We start from the raw sequence: 21,501 nt of genomic DNA, 5'->3' as shown, positions 1-21,501 counted from the left end.
AGGAACCAATGAAAAGCCAGGAAAGAGAGGAGGCAGGATGCAAGTCCTTTTTGAGTTTATATTAAAAACAATAGATATCTCAAGCACAGTGTAAGCGCTGTGCAGGAAAAACCTAAAACATAACGAGCTCTCCAAAACAGTTGGGTCCCAGGTGAGAGCAGCTGCTGACAAATTACAAAGCACCCACCTCTCATAATGCTATTTGGAATCCATGAAACTAAGGTTGGTGAGAAGACAAGAGGGAGCAAGCATGCACTGTCCACAGCTTTTTAAAAATATTTATTTACTTTTGAAAAAAGCTGCATGTATAGTTGCCTATCCTATGGCTAAGCACTGCAAGTGCTTATAGCGGGAGAACGAGAGAGAGATGGAGCTAAGAGTAACGTGCACATCATTATAAAAACTTCATTATTGTGACAACAACAAAAGACCTCGATAAGTATTGTAATGCCTCCAAGGACGAAGAAAGCTATTTTTAGATTGTACTCTAGCCATCCTTCCCAGCCCCGAACGGTACACAATGCAAGGCAGAGGCATATCAACTAGTGAAAAATATGGATTATTAATACACTTCGGGTTTCATTCTATATTACTATTGTTAATCAGGAGTTTAGCCCTTTAAACAGTCAAATTAAAATGTGCTTGTTCATTTACATCACAGAATGCCATGTGTCCAATTTAATTACCTGTACACACACAACTAAGTAACTGCTTTACTGGAGAGTTACACCCAATGACCAATTTAAACAAACGCAAGACTGGTTACCTAGAAAGTATACCATTTTTTGGTGTTATAAACTTGAAACAATAGATCTCGCAATTAGCGCAGTGCTATTACATTTGCGCTTCTCAAGACCCACAATAACGAGAAAGGGAGAATCTTCAAGGATCGACAGGTTTACCCCAAAAGCACTGTTGGGTACACAAGACAGGCTTCCAGGGCACCTCTCGACCTCTCTGTCAAGCAGGCTCCAAACAATGGAGAAACCTACTGGTCATAGCATTAAACATAAGTGAGCAGGCCATCTTGGTCCAGTGGACATATCTGAAGGCCTAGTAGACTGTAGAGCATGTACAGCAATTTAAATGAACATAGCACAATGCATTTGACACATCATTAACTTACTATGCATTTTGCTGCATACATACACATTATGCATCATGAAGCTTTGAATTGTACTGAACTTACGTCTTCTTGAACTGCAGGGGGGTCCACTAAGAGGGGCCCCAGCTCACTGCACTGCTCATCGTTGGGTTCTGTCCCCAGCAAATCAACGGGCATGTGTCCCTTACGAAGTCGAAGTACGGACTCCAGTTCAGTGTTGCTCCCTGATCCGAGGTCCTCTGGTGTGCTCATGGGACACAGAGACAACTCTCTGGGGGATTTTGAGTCACCCCTTTCGGGATGTTCAATGAGAATGAATAGGCCCTGGAAAAGAAACAAAGTGTTCAGTGAATTTGCTGAATCTACTTCAAAAACAAAAAAAGATATACTTAGGAAATGCTACACACAACTGGTAGAATAGATCAAACTACACACATGTGACAGGGTGGAAACCTTTTTTTTCAGTTTATCTGGGAATGTCCAGTGATTCAACATTATTAGACATCGATTCAAGCTAGACTTCACAGGTGATAGGAGTAACCCTACGAAATACACCACTGATGATGCTGTTAGGCGTTTGGGAGGAGACATACTTCACTACATGTCAGAAACTATTCGTTAATCAGGGGTTCGCAGATGAAAAAGACAGAGTGAAAAATTGGTGAATGGAGGAACCACCAATAGTATCACAAGGGGTAAAAGTCATGGACTAGTGTCAGACCACCAAAAAAGAGATTTATGAAGGTCGTGGTTGCCTGCAGAAATATCAGTAAATATGGAGGAATTAGGAGAAAGATACATGGAGAGTTATGACAGACAATTTGAAATATACGCTGAACGGACCTGAGGAAAAGTAATACAAAGACTAGCATATAACATTCAAGTGACAAATATGGAAAATACAGGGTTCTCACATAGGGTGGCTCAACCACACCTGGTGAATAATGAAAAACATGAGTAAGAATAAATGGAAGTTATGCAAGAAGGTAAATGGTTTGTGCATGTTAAAAAAGCGAGATATGGAGTGTAATTTTGTCTTCTATGTTGGAGACTGTATAGTTTAAAATTGCAATAAAACGTTTAAAAAATACTATCAGATATAAATAATTTCAAGCTTTGCAAAGATAGATATAGAGGTATATAGACATACACATGCCCCAGCCATTCCATCCCATCAGTGAGCTTGGAAAGAAGTGCCAAGAACATAAAATGTCATCGGTCCTATGGGTACTCCCAGATGGAAGGCATTTCCTAGTACACATTAGACAGCAAAGCAACGTGTGTTGAAACCAAAGGAAAGAGCTGAAATGTTCAGCTCAACGAAGAGGATCCAGGTCTGGGCACTGAATTGCTCGTCACAATTCTCACAAAGTGTGGAGCTGACACCCAGGGCCACTAGAGCTGTGTGCCTAACAGGAAGCTTACCTCACACACTAGGTTATAAAGTGCATGCAAAGAAATTTACCAAGCTTGGAGAGGGCTTGGTACAACAAGCAGTGCAAAGAGAGCTAGCGAGAGGACTATTGGTCCTTTTAAACATTACAGGGTGGAAAAGAAGTGCATGGCTTGAGATCTTTTAAGAATTACTAAAACGCAGTATCTAGTTTTAGTTGTAAAGAGAGGTCATTCCATAGTCTTGGTTTTGTATACTTTCCATTGGTAGGTTTTGAACTTCAAGTCAAGCAATATTGGTGCTGTAAGAGATGCGAACCCTAACAGAGGTTTTGACCTTATTAACCTGATGGTCTGGTTTACCCGATTTACATAAATTATGAATGCCAGGTGCTATAAATTCAAACTAAAACAGCAGCTTGCTGGAGTTGACTAGGAAAATAGCACCAAAATGATGCACAAGGTTAAACAAGAAGATCAATAAATATGCATCTAGGAGGCCTAGCCAATTTTCCAATTTCACCTAGAGACCACTCCATTCACCAACTAAAATATTGTTTAATGGCATCCTGAAATGTCTTTCTGAATCACAGATTAACGCTATAAATGACATCAAATAGAACGGAAAGCATAAAAACATTAATCAGAACAACCAAAGTCACCTTACACATGCGGCATCTAGTGCCACATGGTGCGTTTCACTGTATAGTTTAAGTGACCACTTTCGATGCACAAAGCTTTTAATTACCTTTGTTTCCTACTTCCACTGAAAACAGAATGCAGGGGACACAACAGGACAGTGACATAGGAAAGGTAGTTTGATTTCCGGTGGTCTGGTGCTGCCGCTGCAGAGGAATAATGCTCCTAGATACTGCGATAGCCCATGATGGACAAATGCAGCATTTTAGCCCATTTTATATTAAAAATTTGCTTGTAGAGGGACACCATAAATGCAAACATTCCCTCGATATGCCGGCTTGATGCAGTAGGCAGCCTAGCAGTGTGAAGCTGTCCAGGGCTGTTATTGGCTTCCAGTCTTGCTGTGATGGGGATCATTGTGAACTAAATTGCACACTACAAATAATAACAAGTATTGGCAAAGGCAATAGGTCTCTCCTTTTTGACCTACTAACTTGGACAATGTGTTTAGAAGATTCTGTGCAGCATCACCACGTATGAGCACGAATATGGAATTACACTGGCGCCATTTTTCTTTTTTGTTTACTGATCCAAGATGACAGACGGCACTTGGAGTGCAAATAAAAGAAAACAAAATGTAAGTATCTACTTGGGCAAACGTGCTTTGCTGATAGAGTTGCCCGGCAGCAAATAACAGCTGCTGGGCCCTTCGAAAAACAAAAAAACTAAATATTCTTGTATATGGACTGTGAAAGGTGGAGGAGTGAATGGGGGATGCAAATGGGAGTGGGCGTGGGCAGCAACAGAGGACTAGCTTTAGGTAAGGGAAAGAATAAACAAAATGAGTGTATAGGGTGGACAATGGAAAGCGAGAAGCAGTGCACGAGGGAGAGAGACGTGAGGGAGGGAGGACCAATATGGAGTGCCCAGGAAAGGTGCTTGGGTGAGAAGCACAGGATAAAAAGCAAGAGCGCACATGCACTCATGCTGTGCTTTAAGAAAAAGAAAAAAGTATTCCCTCAATGTGGGCATGGAAAGGTACAAGCCAGCCAATCAAAAAGAATGGTAAAAAAAATATACTTCAGGGAAGGGACAAACACAAAGGGAGGAAGGAAGGTGAGCCATCAAACAAGAAGCAAGCATATGAGACTGACAATAAAGCCAACCAAAGGAGAGAAGTGGACCAGCTCTAAGCTCACTATACGTTTTTGGTAAGGCCCACAGGCAATCTAAAGGCGGTTTGCGGGACCTTTAAAAAAAAAAAAAGACATGGAGATGTCATGATTGCACAAACTCTCTAAATTCACCTTGATCACAAATCTGAATTGGTACCACATTTCTCTAGAGACAAGTGTTCACGCTTGCTTACCCTTTCCTAGGAATGTTTTAAGGATCTGACCCGAAGGAGAAAAGCCAATACATTTTTCTACTGAATAAGATGCATTAAATGTGTTCGGAGAGGAAAGGAGATCAATCTGACAGAAGTCAGTGTGATAGTCCCTATTTCTGCTTGTGTATAGACACCCCTCGTCTTCACAAATTGATCATACCTGTGTGTACAACGTCTACTAATCAGGGTTTCATTCTATAGTTGGAACTAAGACTTTCCTTCACTGTGACGTCTTGCCAACCATATAGCTAATCCTATTGGAAAATGCAAACGAAAATTTCCTGTGGCTACTAAGAAGTGACAGCGAAAAAGCTAGCTATTTTCTGACAAGAGCCTACCTTATTCCAAAGGAAGTGATCTACAAAGGCAGAGAAACAAGTGTAAGAGATGTGTGTTGTGGTTAAACTGCAGACTTGTAACCTGAGAAGTTAATTCTAATCCTGCCCCAACATTTGACTGTAAATTGTGTGGTTCTAGGAAAATACCAAACTCGCTGTTCCTACAAACATCAAATTATGTAATGCAAGTAAATGTAAATATGTGCAATGTAATGTTATTGCGCAATTCAAATAAGGTAATGTCCAACTGAGGTAGTTAACTGTTGCTGTCAAGCTAAGTTTGCTTTTATTTCCATATCATAATCATTTGTATTGAATGTTTTAGAAGACAAGAATTCTAGACTTAGCACAGGTCAGAGAGAAACATTTGCATGCTGGGGTATGGAAGTTCAAATAAAGTACATCGCCATGTACTATGTAGCAGTGGTACCGTGGAGTCAGAGTAACGTAACGTAACAAGACAACTCATTGGAAATAATCCAGAGTGTCTTGAATCTTATGTGAGAGAGCGAGAAAGAGCGAGAGAGAGCGAGGGAGAGCGAGGGAGAGCGAGGGAGAGCGAGAGAGAGCGAGAGAGAGCGAGAGAGAGCGAGAGAGAGCGAGAGAGAGCGAGAGAGAGCGAGAGAGAGCGAGAGAGAGCGAGAGAGAGCGAGAGAGAGCGAGAGAGAGCGAGCAAGAGAGCGAGCAAGAGAGCGAGCAAGAGAGCGAGCGAGAGAGCGAGCGAGAGAGCGAGCAAGAGAGCGAGCAAGCGAGCGAGCGAGCGAGAGAGCGAGAGAGGTGCTATGAGGGTAGGGCATATTAAAGAGCACCAGGGTTACCCCAGAGTAGTATCAAGGTGTGGGTCGGAAATGAGGAAGAGAGATGAAAGGATAGACAGAAGAGAGACAGCAAGAGAACAAAGAAGAAATAGAAGAAGAAGAAATGGCAGGGGAGGGGAAGTGAAGGGATGGCAAAATGGGTGGGGAGGGTTTGAATATAAAATGGGGTACGGAATAGGGTGGGGGGATGGCATCTATAATGATGTTGTTTGTTTGATATAAATACATGCTCATCACACACAGCCTCTTCAACTCCTCTCTCTTCCTAAAAGACTTCCCAATGGTCAACATGTGGATTTCCCAGGGCAAAGCTCTCACAAATGTACTCTACTCCTAGGGCAATTACAAGGAGGAAGAGGCTTGCTTCGGATTAACTGCCTAGTGAACAGGTTACTTACCTTAGTTAATGCCTTATCTGGCAGAGACTTCCCAGGCGTCAGACTGGATTCCTTACCTTAGAATTATCTCCAGGAATCAGGCTGGATTCCTTGCCTTAGAATTATCCCCAGGCGTCCAAGTGATTCTGGCAATTTTTCTGAGCCGTTTCCCTGCACAGCGGTAGGTGGTGTCGTTCGGCTCCATGTGTCATTGTCGGCACCGGATGCGACATACATGGTGCCTATATAGGCACCACCTCAGCACACTGACATCAGTTTCTTTTCCAACTTTCCATGCCAGGAGTGCAGAGCTACTAAGTACATTGACCACGGGTGTGGAAAACTAGGGTCCGGATAGGGGAACATCCGGGTCTCTAGAAATCTGTTCTCCAAGTGGGGAGGATGTGTGGGTCGATAAGGAATCTGTGGCTAGACCGTCTCTACTAGATATGGAGTTACAGAGGTAAGTAACTTGTTCATCTGATAAGACACTACTAGTTGCAGAATCCTTACCTTACAATAGATACGAAAGCAATACCTTCCCAGAGGTGGGTCTTTGAAACAATTCTGCACTAAAAAGTCCTGCAGGACTGAACAGGCAAAGTGCCCATCCCTAAGGACCTGACTGTCCAGGCAGTAGGAAATGTGTGTAGAGATGCACATGTTGCTGCCCCGCAGATGTCTGGGACTGGAATTCGGCATGCCAATGCAGTGGTTGCAGCATTGGCTCTTGTGGAATGAGCACGCAAACCCTCATGGGCTGCTTTTTGGCCAATGCATAGCAGATTTTAATATAGAGCACAATCAATTGGAAGATGGTCCGTATCTACAGAGTCTTCCTTTTCTTGGCCCGACATATCCAACGAAGAGTTGATTGTCCACCCGGAACGGTTTTGTGAGGTCAAGATTGCACAACAACTTTCTTTTTGGGTCCAGCCGGTGGTAAGAAAAATGATGGACTGACCTACATGGAACGGTGTGGCTATCTTAGGCGAGAACGATGTTAGAGTCCGAAGTACCAGTTTGTCGGGGAAAAAGGAGATGTATGTAGGGAACCTGCGAGGACCGTGCCTGTATGTAACTCACTGATCCTCCTGGCAAATGTAATTGTCACCAGAAAGACCATCTTGTTGGTGAGGAGCCTAAGAGGACAATAATGAAGTGCCTCAAAAGGAGTGCACATTAAGAAAGTAAGAAACAAACTAAGGTCCCAGTGAGGCATACAAAAGGAAGCTGGAGCCCAGGATAGAGGCTGAAACATCGGTTTCATAGCCTGAATATCCTGGACTTGCCGTTCAGAGGGATGTGTGAAGGTTACCTGTATATGTACAGCTTTGTTCGCCATAAATTGGCAGGGTATGCTCAGACGCGAGTCTCTTGCTCACTTTAGCACTGGAATCAAGCAAGCCTGGCTGAAGACGGCTGTAATGCCATAAACCGGTCCTAGGAAGCTTGTTTCCGGTCCAGGGATGGCATGGCATGGCTTGGCAGTTCGGGCTGGACTGTTCCCATGAGGCACAGGGTCAGACTGATTTGCATATGGCCATATCTGAACTGGGGTGGCAGAGTGGGCTAAAGAACGGTGATGGATTAAACCCAGATCTGTTGACTGGGTGTGAGTGTTTGATTGGTTCAGATGCTCCGTCCATCACCACCCCCTTTTGTACCGGTTACCTGTAAATGGAAACAGACCTGTGAGGGTTATCGCCAATTAATAGACTGAGCGAAAGGGCTCAACAACCTTCAAACCATATGCTCTTATGTTACAGTATTATATCCCTGTGCGGGATCACTTGTATGCCAAAACCATTGGCAATGAAAGATGAGATGTATGTAATAATCTCAAATGCCAATAAACATGTTTTACAAAAAAAAAATGGGTGGAGGGGTAGTCACAAATGTGAGGGAGTAGCCCTTCCGAAAATCTGTAAAACCCATTGGTCCGATGCTATAGACAGACAGTGGTTCAGGCGACAGTGGATCCTGGCGCCCACTGGGTGCCCATGATGGTATGCGAGCAGACTATAAGGGTTTGGAGGATGCGGCTGCCAGGGGGCTGGTGGACTGGGCTGACCTCTGGATGCCTGACCTACGAGGTCAGTGGATGCCGCAGCCTTGGCCACGCAGGGGCTGGGAAGCTTGTGGGCCCTAGTTGCTGGGTGGGTAAAGACGTCGCTGGAAGCCCCTTCCATGGCCACAAAAGAAGCAATGGTGGGCTGAGGTTGACCGGGGGCCATGGAAAGACACAAGGATCTGGCCGTAGCTCTGCTGTCCTTGAAGTGTTCCGGCGCCGAGTCAGTTTTCTTTCCGAAAAGAGACCGGAGCCATCAAAGGGCATGCTGAAATGTGAAGCATGGACATCCCCTGTAAAGCCAGTTTTCCTCAGCCAGGCATGGTGCCCTAAGTCCACCAACAAAGAAACTGCTCTCCCTAGCGAGTTGGTTGTGTCCAGCCCACATCTGATTGTGAACTTAGTTGGGTCTCGCCATAGCCTGGAAGAGAGCTCAGGCCTCCTCTGAGACCTAGGCACACGTGCGCAACTGAATCCCAAAGGAAATGGAAGTAACAGTGTAAAGTAGTGTTTAAAGACTGCAATGTCAGGCTAGTGGAAGAAAATATTTACTTACCCAAGGTGTCCAGCCTTTTGGATTCCCTATGAGGTTGGGTGGTAGCGAATGTGCCATGATGTATTCGGGAAGTGGAGGCTTGAACCACCAAGTTCTCTAGGATATCGTGTTTGGTGAGGAGGGGTCCCCTGGGTACGCCCCGGTGAAGCACCTCCAGCAAGCGTTACGTCTTGACACCCACACAGGGAAACCAAGTCCAGAACCTTGGCAGCCCTCCTCACCATCATCATAGCAAATGTGGCAGCCTCCTTCGTAGCCACGGTAGGAAGAGAGACTAATCCAACATCTGGGAAGGTGTCTAATCCACTGGCATCAACCAATTCCTCACACCAGTCCATATTCAGGTTTAGGGGCCGGTGCTCTTCAGGGTACACTGGCCCCTCACAATCTTCCCCAAGTCCTAGCCCATAGGAATGGCTCAAATCGGTCAGACAACACCCCTCCAACTCAGTGTCCGAGTCAGGGATAAAAATGAGGACGGCGCCGACATAGGGACCGGTGTAAAGGGGTGCAAAGGTGGGGGGTGGTCAAGGTGGAACAACCAGTCCAGATCCGTCGGTGGATCCAAGGGGCCTGATTGGTGCAGAGGGCAGACCTGCCTGCGGTAAACCATTAGGGGCACCTCTTAAACCCATGGGTGCAAAGAGGCACCAGCGGGGATGGGCCGTCCAAATATGAGGTGTGTGGCCTCATAGAATTCTCAGAGTTGGGTGGGGGTCGCTTCAGGTCCTGGAAAATCAGGGAGGCACAGAGGCCGCACAGGCTCAACAGCAGAGCCAGGTCTTGAGTGACAAGGCTCCTTCGTCTCGTCAGATGACTTTTGACTGAGGGGGTGAAGTCGAAGACCTCTTCGACTTCTTGCTCTTCTTTCTGTGGGACTTACAGAGTGGGACAACTTTGACTGCGACGAAGAGCTATGGCAATGTGACTGATCCTGGGACCTTCCTCTCAACTGTGATAGAGAACGTCGCGGTGTAGCACATCGAGTGGCAAGGAGCTTCAGGGATTGCTCCCTCAAGGCCTTTAGTTGCATGGCACGAAATTTGATGTGGGACTTTCGGGTCCAGACAACTGAGACAGAAGAGATGCGGGTCCATCACTGACATTTGCCAATGACAGGCATCGCAGGGCTTGAATCCAGCCTTCCTCGGCAACATCCCTACCACACCAGGAGGCAAGTTTCAAAACGCATTGACACAAAAACGAAAAAGGTCAAAAAGTGATTTGGGGTAGCTCTCTGCAGATCTGTGTTTATTTGTGTGGAAAGGAAACAAAAAGAACGGACGTCAGTGCGATGGGGTGGTGCCTATATTGGCACTGCGCACATCACATATGTCACGGCGTCATGCAGAGCCAAATAACACCACCTTCCCGGCACGTAGGGGTAGCTCACAAAAATTTCGGGATCGAGTCTGATGCTTGAAGAAAATTCTACTGTAACGAATCTGCAGCTAGAAGTCTATCAGATTGCATGAATGCATCTGTTTACGAGTAGTTATGTAGCTTAAACCTATCTGGGAAGCAACTGAGCACTTAACAAAAGAGTGCCCCGGTAATTTTATGTTTTTACGTGGCACAGAGATTGTGCCCCCTAACAGGTGAGGTGATAGGGGTTGGAAAGAGATGGGTCTTCAATTTCTTTCTGAACAGCATGAATTCGGCAGTCATTTTGATGCCAATAGGAATCATGGATGAGTATGGTAAGAAGGCCCACCCCCTAGTCTTTTCCTTCCTCCTTTTCCGTGCTTCCAGTCTGGTAATGCTTTGCAACATTATAAAGTTCGAAAGAGTTAGGCTATATCTCCACTGAAAATGTATTGAGCCAATACATATTTTTTTTTAACAAAGAACAATATTCCACACACCATTTGAATGTTAATTAATTGCCTATATTAGTGCTTGTCAAATCACAGCAATGTTTGTACTGAACAGTTTCCAGGCGCCTGTGTGGCGTAACCACACAGGTATTTCACAATAGGAAAGCTACTGCCCCAGATGAAAAACACTATAAATCATGTTTACACAAAGAAAGTCAAGATCGGCGGCATGTATGTATTGAACACTTCGCAACGACTCCAAGAAACAAATGTAGACATTACTCAACAAACTTCAAATATTTTCTCATCATAAATTAATATTCTGTTGCTGGAAAGCACACACTAGGAGGAAGAAATTACTTAAGTTTATGCTTTACAGCAAAGTGGCGTGCCTAACAAAGGTCACACTTTTGAGACTTGTTTTTGTTCTTTAAAGGAAAACCAACTAAACGGCAGGATTTCAAAGCTGGGATAGATTGAGGCAATCTAGTGAAATGCTATTTTCATAGACCCTTCTCTCTTCTGGCAACAAGGCTAGAGTTAAAAACACAAACTAAACTCCCATTACACAAGTAGCTTGTTCCAAATGGCAACTTAGCAAGTACATGGCACAGAGACATGTTGGGGGTATATGGCCAAGTAACGACAACAGGGTGGACAATACTTTAACACCATCATGGGTAGGCTTTCCATAATATCAAACAAGCACAAAAACTACTGTGCCACCCACCTAGGTCAAGGTCCACTGAAGATGGATTTCCTCACACAACTTCCACGAAATCCCCAAACCATTTAAGACTGAGAATGACTTCACTAGGGGGAAGGGTGCTAAGCGAGGAAGAGAAGGCTGATCTATGGAGATCCACATCAAGGAAAAGGTGACGGCGACTCTAGACCAGACCAAATTCTGGCTGATACACAAGGCATACTGGACCCCCGCCCGCCTAGCCTCCGTAGGAATCCGCGACAGCGATTCCTGCTGGAATTGCAACAAACAAAGGGGGGGGATCTTGCACACCTGCTCTTTCGCTGCACCAAGGTTAGTAAGTTCTGGAACATAATTGAGACACAGATAAACAACATCACTGGGGCCGCCATACAACTGGATTTTTACAGCCTAGCAATGGGGTTCACGTCTCCTTCAATCACAACCAAAGAAGATAGAGACCTCATCGACCTGCTGCTGACAGCAGCGGTCAAAACAGTATTGAACAATTGGAAAGACACAGGGAAAGCCACGTCTAGAACATGGTTCAACAGGGTCACATTCCTGAGAGGGGCGGACACCATAACAGCGAAACACTCACCAAAGACACAGACAGTCAAACATGTGGGAGTCCCTAGACAACTACCTATCCTCGCACAAACCCCCATAGGCAACACAGCCAGGTACCCAACCCTACAGGTGCCACCAGCACTCAGCCCACCTGATAGTGCAAACCCCAAAAAATCCTGCGCTGCTCCTTTCTCTCTCTCTTTCCTACCCACGGTCGGGGCTGGGGATCAAGAGTGACAATCGATGCAAGATAAGGGGACGGAGGATCCAAACGACAAGGTCAAGCTCGAACGACTGGCGGTTGGACTAACGCCAATAAGACTGAAACGCTGAACGTGAATTAGACCCCCTCCCCCGGGCATTACTTTTTTTAGGTTTCGCCTGCCGACGGCTGCGCTCTGCGCAGCTTTTCGGCGCAGGCGAAATCTATTGTTTACTATATGGGCTTCAGGAACGTCCCCCGACTCCCTTTGGCTAGCTCCATAAATGGAGGCTAGCCATTGGGAGCCGGATCTGTCCGTCAAGGCCGGACCAGATTAGGGGGCGTTCCCGCGACTTTTTCCCTCTCCACCCCTTTCCGAACGTCATTGCGGCGGTGGGTGTGTGCATTTATTTTTTTTTGGTCTCGTCATGTTTACTCCATTTCCACTGTGTCTTTTGCAGGGGTGGGCTGTGCACTGAGGCCGCTGATCAGGTAAGCAAAATTTTTTAATATTTATCCCGTTCCCGACCCCCCCTCCCGCTGTCCATGTGTCCGTTCCGCCCCCTCCCCGTGTGTCCATTCCGCCCCCCTCCCCGTTCCCGCCCCCCTCCCCTTTCACTCTCCGTTGCTGTGAATATTTGATTACTATGGCGAAGCACTGTACAAACCAGCTAACTTAAACCGATTTATACTCACAGCTGGCTGTTTACCTGCTTTATATTATTGGGTTACCGCCTCAGATGGTTCTGTAAATGTTTCTTTTGCCCTGAATTTTAAACTGCTACCCTGAAACTTTAGCGATTGTGCCTTCGTGCCTACACCTATAGGTTGGAGTTAGTTGGAGCGCCTCCAAGCCTGTGATGCGCCCTGCCTTGAATGAGGGCTGCCAGTGTGCGGCACCGTAGGTGCAGTACCTGGATGTAGAGCGAACGAGAATGTATGGGTGCCGGGTCGCACAAAGTGAAAGGTGTGCGATGCGAATAATAACGTGACTGAACGAGCAAGTGAAAGGTGAGGCTGGCGCTGCGGTCGTTAGCCCTTTAAAGAACTACTTTTGGCAAACAATATTGTGCCTTTCCCTCAACCCTCCCGCTGGCCGTTCCTTTCCCGCCCCCCTCCCGCTGTCCGTTCCTTTCCTGCCCCCCTCCCGCTGTCCGTTCTTTTCCCGCCCCCCCCTCCCGCTGTCCGTTCCTTTCCCCCCCCCTCCCGCTGTCCGTTCCTTTCCCGCCCCCCCTCACGGTGTAGGTCTGTGCGCAGACTGTCCTGGGATGTATGTACAGCCCTCAGTATATAGCAACAGCTGCCTCTGCAGACATGTACAGGTACTGTATCTGTAGGACACACGCCATTATCTAGGTATGTAAGTGCAAAGATTATGGGGCAGTTTCTGTGCACGTTTCAGTACATATTTATGTCCTACAGGTGCAGACCACTTAACCAGGCATAAGTACATTTCTCAACGTGTATCTATAGCAATACGTGTGCTTGTGCGCAGACACGTTCGCCGTGTGTCTCTGTATGCATTCCTACCACCACGCAGACACATACGTCATCTATAGAGGTGATTGCACAGATACATGGCGCAAGTACGATAATTTGTCAGACTTTTTCAGCACCAAGATAGGCTCGCGGGTGATACTGCACTTTACAAACACACATAACATAATTTTGCGTATACACTCCCTGGTGTCTTGAGGTGAGAGCAAGTGTACACGCACGCGCGGATCTGTGTCATATGTGTGCTGCTCAATATTCAGTGACGGGTGTCACATGGTCGTGTGAATGTATGCCCTTTGGTATCAAGTGTTGGCCCTATGCACACGTGTGGATGCTGTCACAAGATAGTGTGCATGCACACCAATCCCTATCTAGAGGTGAATGTGGGTGCACGCGCACAGTCAGTTGCTGTCACACGGTGGTGTGCATGCTCGCCGATCGGTATCTAGAGGGGAGCGTGGGTGCACGTGCATAGTTGCTGTCACACGGTGCAGAGTGACTAGAGAGTGCAGAGTGACTAGAGAGTGCAGAGTGACTAGAGAGTACAGAGTGACTAGAGAGTACAGAGTGACTAGAGAGTTCAGAGTGCTAGGGAGTGACTAAGGAGTGCTAGGAAATGACTAGAGAGTGCTAGGGAGTGCACAATGCTAAGAGGTGCGGAGTGCACAATGCTAAGAGGTGCGGAGTGCTAGGGAGTGCACAGTGCTAGGGAGTGTAGAGTAACTAGGGAGTGCTATAGAGTTCTAGAGACTGCAAAGATTACGCTAATAACAATGTAAGTGACAATGCCATTTATTTATCTGTTTTGAAAACCAACACATAAATAAAAATTTGGTCATTAACAATGCCAATAGCTCAAACATTTCCAAAGGTGAAACCATTGCATTGAAAATGCTTGTTCCCCTTTCTTTCCCCTTCTTTTTCTCTTCTTCCTCCCATGTATATGTTGTGCTCCATGTAAATATATCTTTTTTCAATAAAAAATTACTGAAATAAAAAGACTGAGAATGACTCAAAAGTAGAAAGGGCAAGGCCTTTAAGGGTTAGAGCATCCATGATCATTTTACTAAGAAGACGTCTAGGGGCGGAAGGCCAGTGGAAGTTACTTTAACAAATGTACTACCCTAGCACCTGACCCGTTCTTTCCACCCCTTTTCCTGCTACTACTTCTGAAGAAAACAGTTGGCAAAAGCCTGAACACTGTAACAAGTAAACAACATCGTCAAATTAAACATAAGAAGTAATTACGAACAAGTGTCAATATGTTTCATTACGCCTCCTGTTATCAGTCCAAAACTTAGAAAGCAGAATAGGCAGTCAAGAGAAAATGCTTTTGAGGTACCATTATCACAAAGTATGAATTTAAAAGAACAGAACACTTGGTGATCAAACAGTAAGAATGCGAATATCTAGCCAAGAGAACTTAAACAAGCATTGGCATAGCCAATAGGTCTCGCCTTTGGGACCTTATAAGTGTTTAGTTATCCAGCACAATATCCTTGGTGCAACAACATTAACTGTTGTATGGCTAAACACTTATAAGGTCCCAAAGGCGAGACCTAATGGCTAGGACCATGCTTGTTTAAGTTCCCTTGGCTAGATAGTAGCAGCGACCCTTTGCATGCGGTGCCTTCGGCGGCCCATACCACAATGAGAGTAGCAAAGCTACAGGTCCCAGAATGCACAGTTCTGCCCAGTAAAAAAGCCACAACTGGCTGCAGGAATCTCACAGGGCACATAGCCGCTAGACAGAGGAGCAGACGTGAGCTCAGCCCCAGTCTGCCTTGCACAGATTGTCGATGTCACAGAAGGGTCCCTGGCGTCTGAAGCGAAGGGAGCTTATAATATTTCCATTCTCCTCTGCACAGAGCCATCCCACGGACAGCCAATTATTCGCCGCTGATAATGCTCGTTTTCATTGACATGCCATACATGTACATACATGCATGTCCTCAGAGGCAAAAAGGACAGCGTTACTAAACAGGTAGCGCTGTGCTTCCATTACAGTCAATTGTATCAATTTCAGGTAAATATCAATGTGTATTGCATCACCTGATTGTGTGTGGTACACATGTTAATGTGGCACACCATTATCAATGTATGTCAAAACAAAGGTGAAACAGATAGAGGAATAGTTCAGAATATGCTGGTTTATTGTATGAAAATAATAGGACACTTCATTGTGCTGAAACAAACATGAGTTACTAACAGAACAGAACAGAGACAGAACCAGTGCCTAATTAGCGTGTGTGATGTTTCAATGAACACTGTAGTCCTCTTTTAGAGGTCAGTTGATCGCAAGGGCCAATTACAAGATGCCTGGCATGCCAGCACCTGGGATCAGAGGTCGTGGAAACACCGGGCCTTATATTACTTTGCAGAAACGCACCTGGTAAAATCACGTGCAGATTCAGACCAGTGGCTGCAGGTAGAGGCACACCTCACCAGACCAACACCGCATAGGGAGCATGGACACCCATCAGCACCCCGTTTGCCTGCCCTACCCACGCATGCCCCCACCCCACCGACAGGTTTTGCCCGGCTGCTCCGATTTCCACCTCCTTAGAGGATTTGATGCGAATCCAATGTTGCTCAACATTTTTCATGTATTTCTTTGATGAAATTATTGCTATTGGAACCTGAATAGTGCTACTAAATAACAAATGGAGAAAAAAGCAAAACTAGGTCAGTTTACTTTTTAATCTCATGCTTTACGTGCACGGATGGCTAACTCCTTTGATTCCATATATATTGTCCAGTGAATTCAGTACTCGCATATCTTTCACCAGGGCATAAAAAGCAACAATATCGACAGGTTAATGATATTTGCACAAAGATATTCAAAATGAATTCCATAACATCTCCACTGTATACAGGTTCCCGATGCTCTTATGTTTTTATTAGCATTCAGGCGTGACCTCTTGGCGCCTCTTCTGCGCTGGGAGGAAGGAGCCAGTAGAATGCCTATTAGGCCAGTGTCGGTTTCCAATACCGTCGTCTGGTAACAAGCGGGAGAGGGAAAGACCCTGGCGTCTAAAGGAGAAGTGAAGCCTGCAGCAAGCACGATTTTCCAAATGTGCTAGACTGTCTTATCTTGTTACCGTCTCGTGCCTATCCTTAGCTGAAGTTTAATACTGCGAAGTCCGTGGCCGCCAACCAAGGCACCCACTGGTGCTCGACAAAGGAGTGCAAACAGCTCTCCCATTTAAACGTGAATAGAAGCATCTTGTTTTCAATGTTGCGTAATGGCAGCGTTTTTGGTGGTATTCAGAGTGCTGTAGTGCCGGAGAGGAGTGGCCGTCTTCGTATGGTAGCTGGTTAAGTCACGCTGCCCAGCCTGCACAGGGGGAGAGAGGGGGGAGGCACAGAAAGGAAGGGTGCGGGGGAGAAGGACGCAGAGAGGAGCCACGGCAGAGGCGGGGTCAGAAAGCATGGATGTGAGAGAGAAAGCAGGAAAAGGGAACACTGGAACATGAGGGGGGGAACATGGAAAGGACGAGAGCAGAGGTCGGGACCGATGCACGCGCTACTGTGAACAAGTCGGAAACATATGGCCCCTGTGCGCCTGTAGACGCTGAGGCATGTCTGGCGTTTCACTTGCGGGAGCGAGCAGCAAGGCATGATAATAGGTACAGATGGCGCCGCTGCTCACTCCCGCAAGGGAAACTCCAAACGTGCACGAGTGTCCATAGACAGCAGTGCAAACATGCACGAGTTTTAGCCAAAGTGCAGAGTGATGCCAAGAGGTCTCTCTAAGCAGCGCTTGTGCGCTGCGTAGGCGAGACCTAAAAAGGTGGTTGTCTGCAGTATATTATTTAGCAGCTCTAAATCTAAATGCAAGCCAACTTTTTCTGGGACTTTTCAACTGTGTGAAGCATTTATGGGCCTAAGGGACAGACACAAGTCTGAATCGAGGTCACACAAAGCAAAAAATCTATACTATACAGTGCAACAGTGCCCTGCATGCTTCCAGCCTCCTTTAAAATGTATTCTTAACTTTATGCACATGTTTAGGTGAGAGTTCGCACATACATGGATATTACGGTAATAAGTTATGGGTAGAAAAAAAGTAAGTAGCCCCTAACTGGTGAAAGGTGAAGGTTTGCACAGCAAGGACGATGATCGACACCTTACAGGGAGAAGACCAGGAGGGTGCCATACGTTCTTGACTATAATAAAAGACCCACACATTACAGAATCATCCAGCACAAACTACATCAGTATCCATATCCAGACCTTTCTGTACAAAGGACACATGGCCATATTTACAAGTGACATTACATAGGCCAGATTTCACAGGGCCATATTTAACAGTGACATTACATAGGCCAAGATTTCACTCGGGAAAAGAAAGAATGGCAGTGCTTAAATGGGCTATCAAGAAAACATGTAAAAATGTAAAAGACTAAGAAAATGCTGGTGGCAGCGGGAGGAGAAGAGAAAGAAGAAACTAGAGGCCATTCCATATTACCCTCGAGTCAATGTAAACAGTAGATAGTAAAGAATATTTACTCCACTGCTCTTACCTGGGTTATACACATTTAGTCTTTGCATAGGAGTCACAGTTTTCCAATTCAGAGCCACTTTAATTTTTGGAGGCAGATGGCACATATAATCCAGTTTCCATCCAGCTATGATTTTGTAAAGACACTGATTCATATGTGTTGTTACGCGTTTCTTTTCATAATATGCCTAGCGCCCCCTGGACCTCCAGGAATGTGATAAGCCATCAAACTTCTTCCAATTACATAAGGGTGATCTTGTCGCAAGAGGCTAGGGCAAAAAGACTTTTTTTTAACAAACTCTGGTGGGGGGCACAGACCCCTAGATATCCTTGTGTGTATTGAATATTAACGTCAAAAATAAAAATGCCTTGCAACTACTTTCCTATTTTGTGCCACAAAGTTTTAATGTTATCACAGCAATTGAACATGTGCAATAGGAAGCCATGAGAAGAGTCAGTGCCAAAGAGAGCTATAAGTAGCAAGACCCATTTTGAATTTTTAGCCGAGGTCCCTAGAGCAGCATAAACCTAGACTGAACAGTTATAGCTGAGTTATCATTCAAATGGGCACTTAAAACGTGGTCCAACCGTTTATCCTGGAGATAACCAACGATTTAATTATTTGATCCATTCTTTTTTTAAATTATATTTATAAACGGCGACTAAGGATAATTAAGGAATCGTCATAAGTTGGATTCCATGTGACCCTTGCATGTGGGGGAATTAGCATCTTAAATCAGTTGCTCTGTGAATGGGAAAGTTTAAGTTTTAATAAAGTGTGCTTTAATTTAGGAATTCATAAAAATACACACTGGGTAGGTTGCATTCCTTATGCATTTGTGCAAAGGAAGGAGGATAATTTTAGGTTTATAAAGTTATTATATTCTCTCTCAAAAACTTGTCAGTAGAGGCTGCTTACTAATGTCCAATGAACTGGGTACTATTCTAATATTAGAGTATGGCTACCTAGTTGCATTTTATGTTTTTTGTACCCATGTATAAATAATAAAAGGTTGAAAAATAAAAAGAATCGGTTGGTAAAAACGATGGTGAAAGTCAAGGCCACCGTTTTGAATGGGTCGGCTGGGCAGACGCTCAAGGTGACTGTTTTGAGTCAAAATCATTTGATGGGCATTGATCTCTTGCCTATGAGAGTCAACTGTCCTGTACACATTCTGCACTGGGATCATTATAGGATTTAATGGGGTTTAGCTCCCATCAAAGATCAATGTACTGCAACAGAGCTATTCTTGTGCATACTGGTCCCATTGGTTGTAAAACATGAATGAGTCTCAAGAAATTACATGTCGGAGCAACACTAGTGAGAAAGGCACGCATGTCAACAGGGTAAAAAGAAACAAACAGTGAAAAAAAGTAATAAAAAAGGTACACAATGTCATGGACGCTCAAGATTCCCTGGTGCAACACGACAAATGTGCACAAAGCAGACATCGTATAAATCATTTCAAAATGACCGCCGCGTGTGTGGGTGTCTGGCAGTCATTTTTTTTACTTTACCAATTTAAGCATGGACGATAGCCATGCCTGAATTGGTAACTAAAAATGAAAAATAAGCTGGGGCGTCAAAAAGCAAGAGTGCAATAAATATGTAATATAAAGAGGGTAGAGCTTGCCAGACTCCAAGATAGCCGCAGCTCGAGCGAGCTCAGACAGCCGCCCACACTATCCTGCAGACATCGTCTTCATGCTGGCACATTACTTTTTGAAAGCAGGTCAAGGGGTTGTGGCTTGCGGTGAGCTACGCGTGAATGCCCAAGCAGTGGATCAAGGTGCCCGCCACATCAGAACCGGTCATAAGAAAAATGCGGACTGTTAACATGGCGGCATAAAAAGCAGTGCAGCGGTGGTGCCACGACTGCTGGTTCCTCCCCGCGCTTCCTGGACTGACCCAATCAATCAATCAATCAAAGACATTTATAGAGCGCTCTACTTACCCGGAGGGAATCAAGGCGCTGGGGGGGGGGGGGGGGGTGCTGCTACTGCTCGAACAGCCAGGTCTTGAGCTTCTTCCTGAAGGAGAGGTGGTCTTGGGTCAGGCGCAGGTCGGTTGGGAGGGAGTTCCAGGTCTTGACGGCCAGGTAGGAGAAGGACCTTCCTCCTGTTGTCGTTCTTCGGATGCGGGGGACGGCGGCGAGGGCGTGACTGGCTGATCGGAGGTGACGTTTGGGAGCGTAGAAGTTGATGCGGTTGTTGAGGTAGCTCGGGCCTTGATCGTGTAGGGCTTTGTGTGCGTGGGTGAGGAGACGGAAGGTGATTCTTTTGTTGACGGGGAACCAGTGCAGGTCTCTCAAATGTCCGGAGATGTGGCTGTGTCGTGGGATGTCGAGGATGAGTCTGGCTGAGGTGTTCTGGATCCGCTGGAGTCTCTTCTGGAGCTTGGTGGTGGTTCCGGCGTAGAGGGCGTTGCCGTAGTCCAGTCGGCTGGTGACGAGGGCCTGGGTGACTGTCTTCCTAGTCTCGGTGGGGATCCACCGGAAGATCTTCCGTAGCATGCGCAGGATGTTGAAGCACGACGAGGAGACAGCGTTGACTTGTCTGGTCATGGAGAGGGAGGAGTCCAGGATGAAGCCCAGGTTGCGTGCGTGGTCTGTCGGTCTGGGTGCGGTGCCCAGGGCGGGGGGCCACCATGCATCGTCCCAGGCGGAGGGCGAGGAGCCCACGTTGAGGACTTCCGTCTTGTCTGAGTTCAGTTTCAGGCGGCTGGTCGTCATCCACTCGGCTACGTCTTTCATCCCTTCGTGAAGGTTGGCTCTGGCGGCGGCGGGGTCGTTGGTCAGGGAGAGGATCAGCTGGGTGTCGTCGGCGTAGGAGATGATGTTGAGGTTGTGTTGGCGTGCGATGGCCGCGAGGGGGCTCATGTAGACGTTGAAGAGGGTGGTGCTCAGCGGGGATCCTTGAGAGACGCCGCAGATGACTTCGGTGGCCTCTGACATGTACGGTGGTAGACGGACTCGCTGTGTTCTTCCGTCGAGGAAGGAGATGATCCATTCCAGTGCCTTCTCCTGGATCCCGACGTTGCTGAGGCCCTGCACTAGGGTGCGGTGGCAGACAGTGTCGAATGCCGCGGAGAGGTCTAGGAGGATGAGGGCCGCTGTTTCTCCGTTGTCCATCAGGGCTCGGATGTCATCGGTGGCAGCGATGAGGGCGGTCTCGGTGCTGTGGTTGGCTCAGAAGCCAGACTGTGAGGGGTCGAGGGATCCATTCGTCTCGAGGAAGGCGGCCAGCTGTTTGTTGACGGTCTTCTCGATGACTTTGGCTGGAAACGGGAGGAGCGAGATGGGGCGGTAATTCTTGAGTTCGGTGGGGTCCGCTGTTGGTTTCTTTAGTAGAGCGCTGAGTTTGGCGTGCTTCCAGCTTTCCGGGAAGGTGGCGGTGTCGAAGGAGGTGTTGATGATGTCCCGCAGGTGGGTGCGATGACCGCGTCGGCCTTGTTGAAGATGTGGTGAGGGCAGGGGTCGGTCGGATATCCGGAGTGGATGGAGTTCATCATGCGGACGG

General features: G+C 46.4%; 1 protein-coding gene across 1 annotated transcript in view; it reads right to left on the bottom strand.

Moving 5' to 3' along the window:
* The window catches only part of LOC147668213 (adiponectin receptor protein 2-like), a 245,207-nt gene extending 243,781 nt beyond the window's left edge, over positions 1 to 1,426 (bottom strand). The window contains exon 1 of the mRNA XM_086948695.1: positions 1,190 to 1,426. Coding sequence (XP_086804821.1) covers positions 1,190 to 1,357 — 168 coding nt within the window. The 5' untranslated portion in view covers positions 1,358 to 1,426. The remainder of the gene's footprint in view (positions 1 to 1,189) is intronic.
* Between the last annotated feature and the right edge of the window lie 20,075 nt (positions 1,427 to 21,501).

The sequence above is a fragment of the Lissotriton vulgaris genome, unplaced genomic scaffold (genome assembly GCF_964263255.1).
Source record: "Lissotriton vulgaris unplaced genomic scaffold, aLisVul1.2 SCAFFOLD_214, whole genome shotgun sequence".
Taxonomy (NCBI): Eukaryota; Metazoa; Chordata; class Amphibia; order Caudata; family Salamandridae; genus Lissotriton; species Lissotriton vulgaris.
This window is presented reverse-complemented; position numbering and strand designations above follow the sequence as displayed.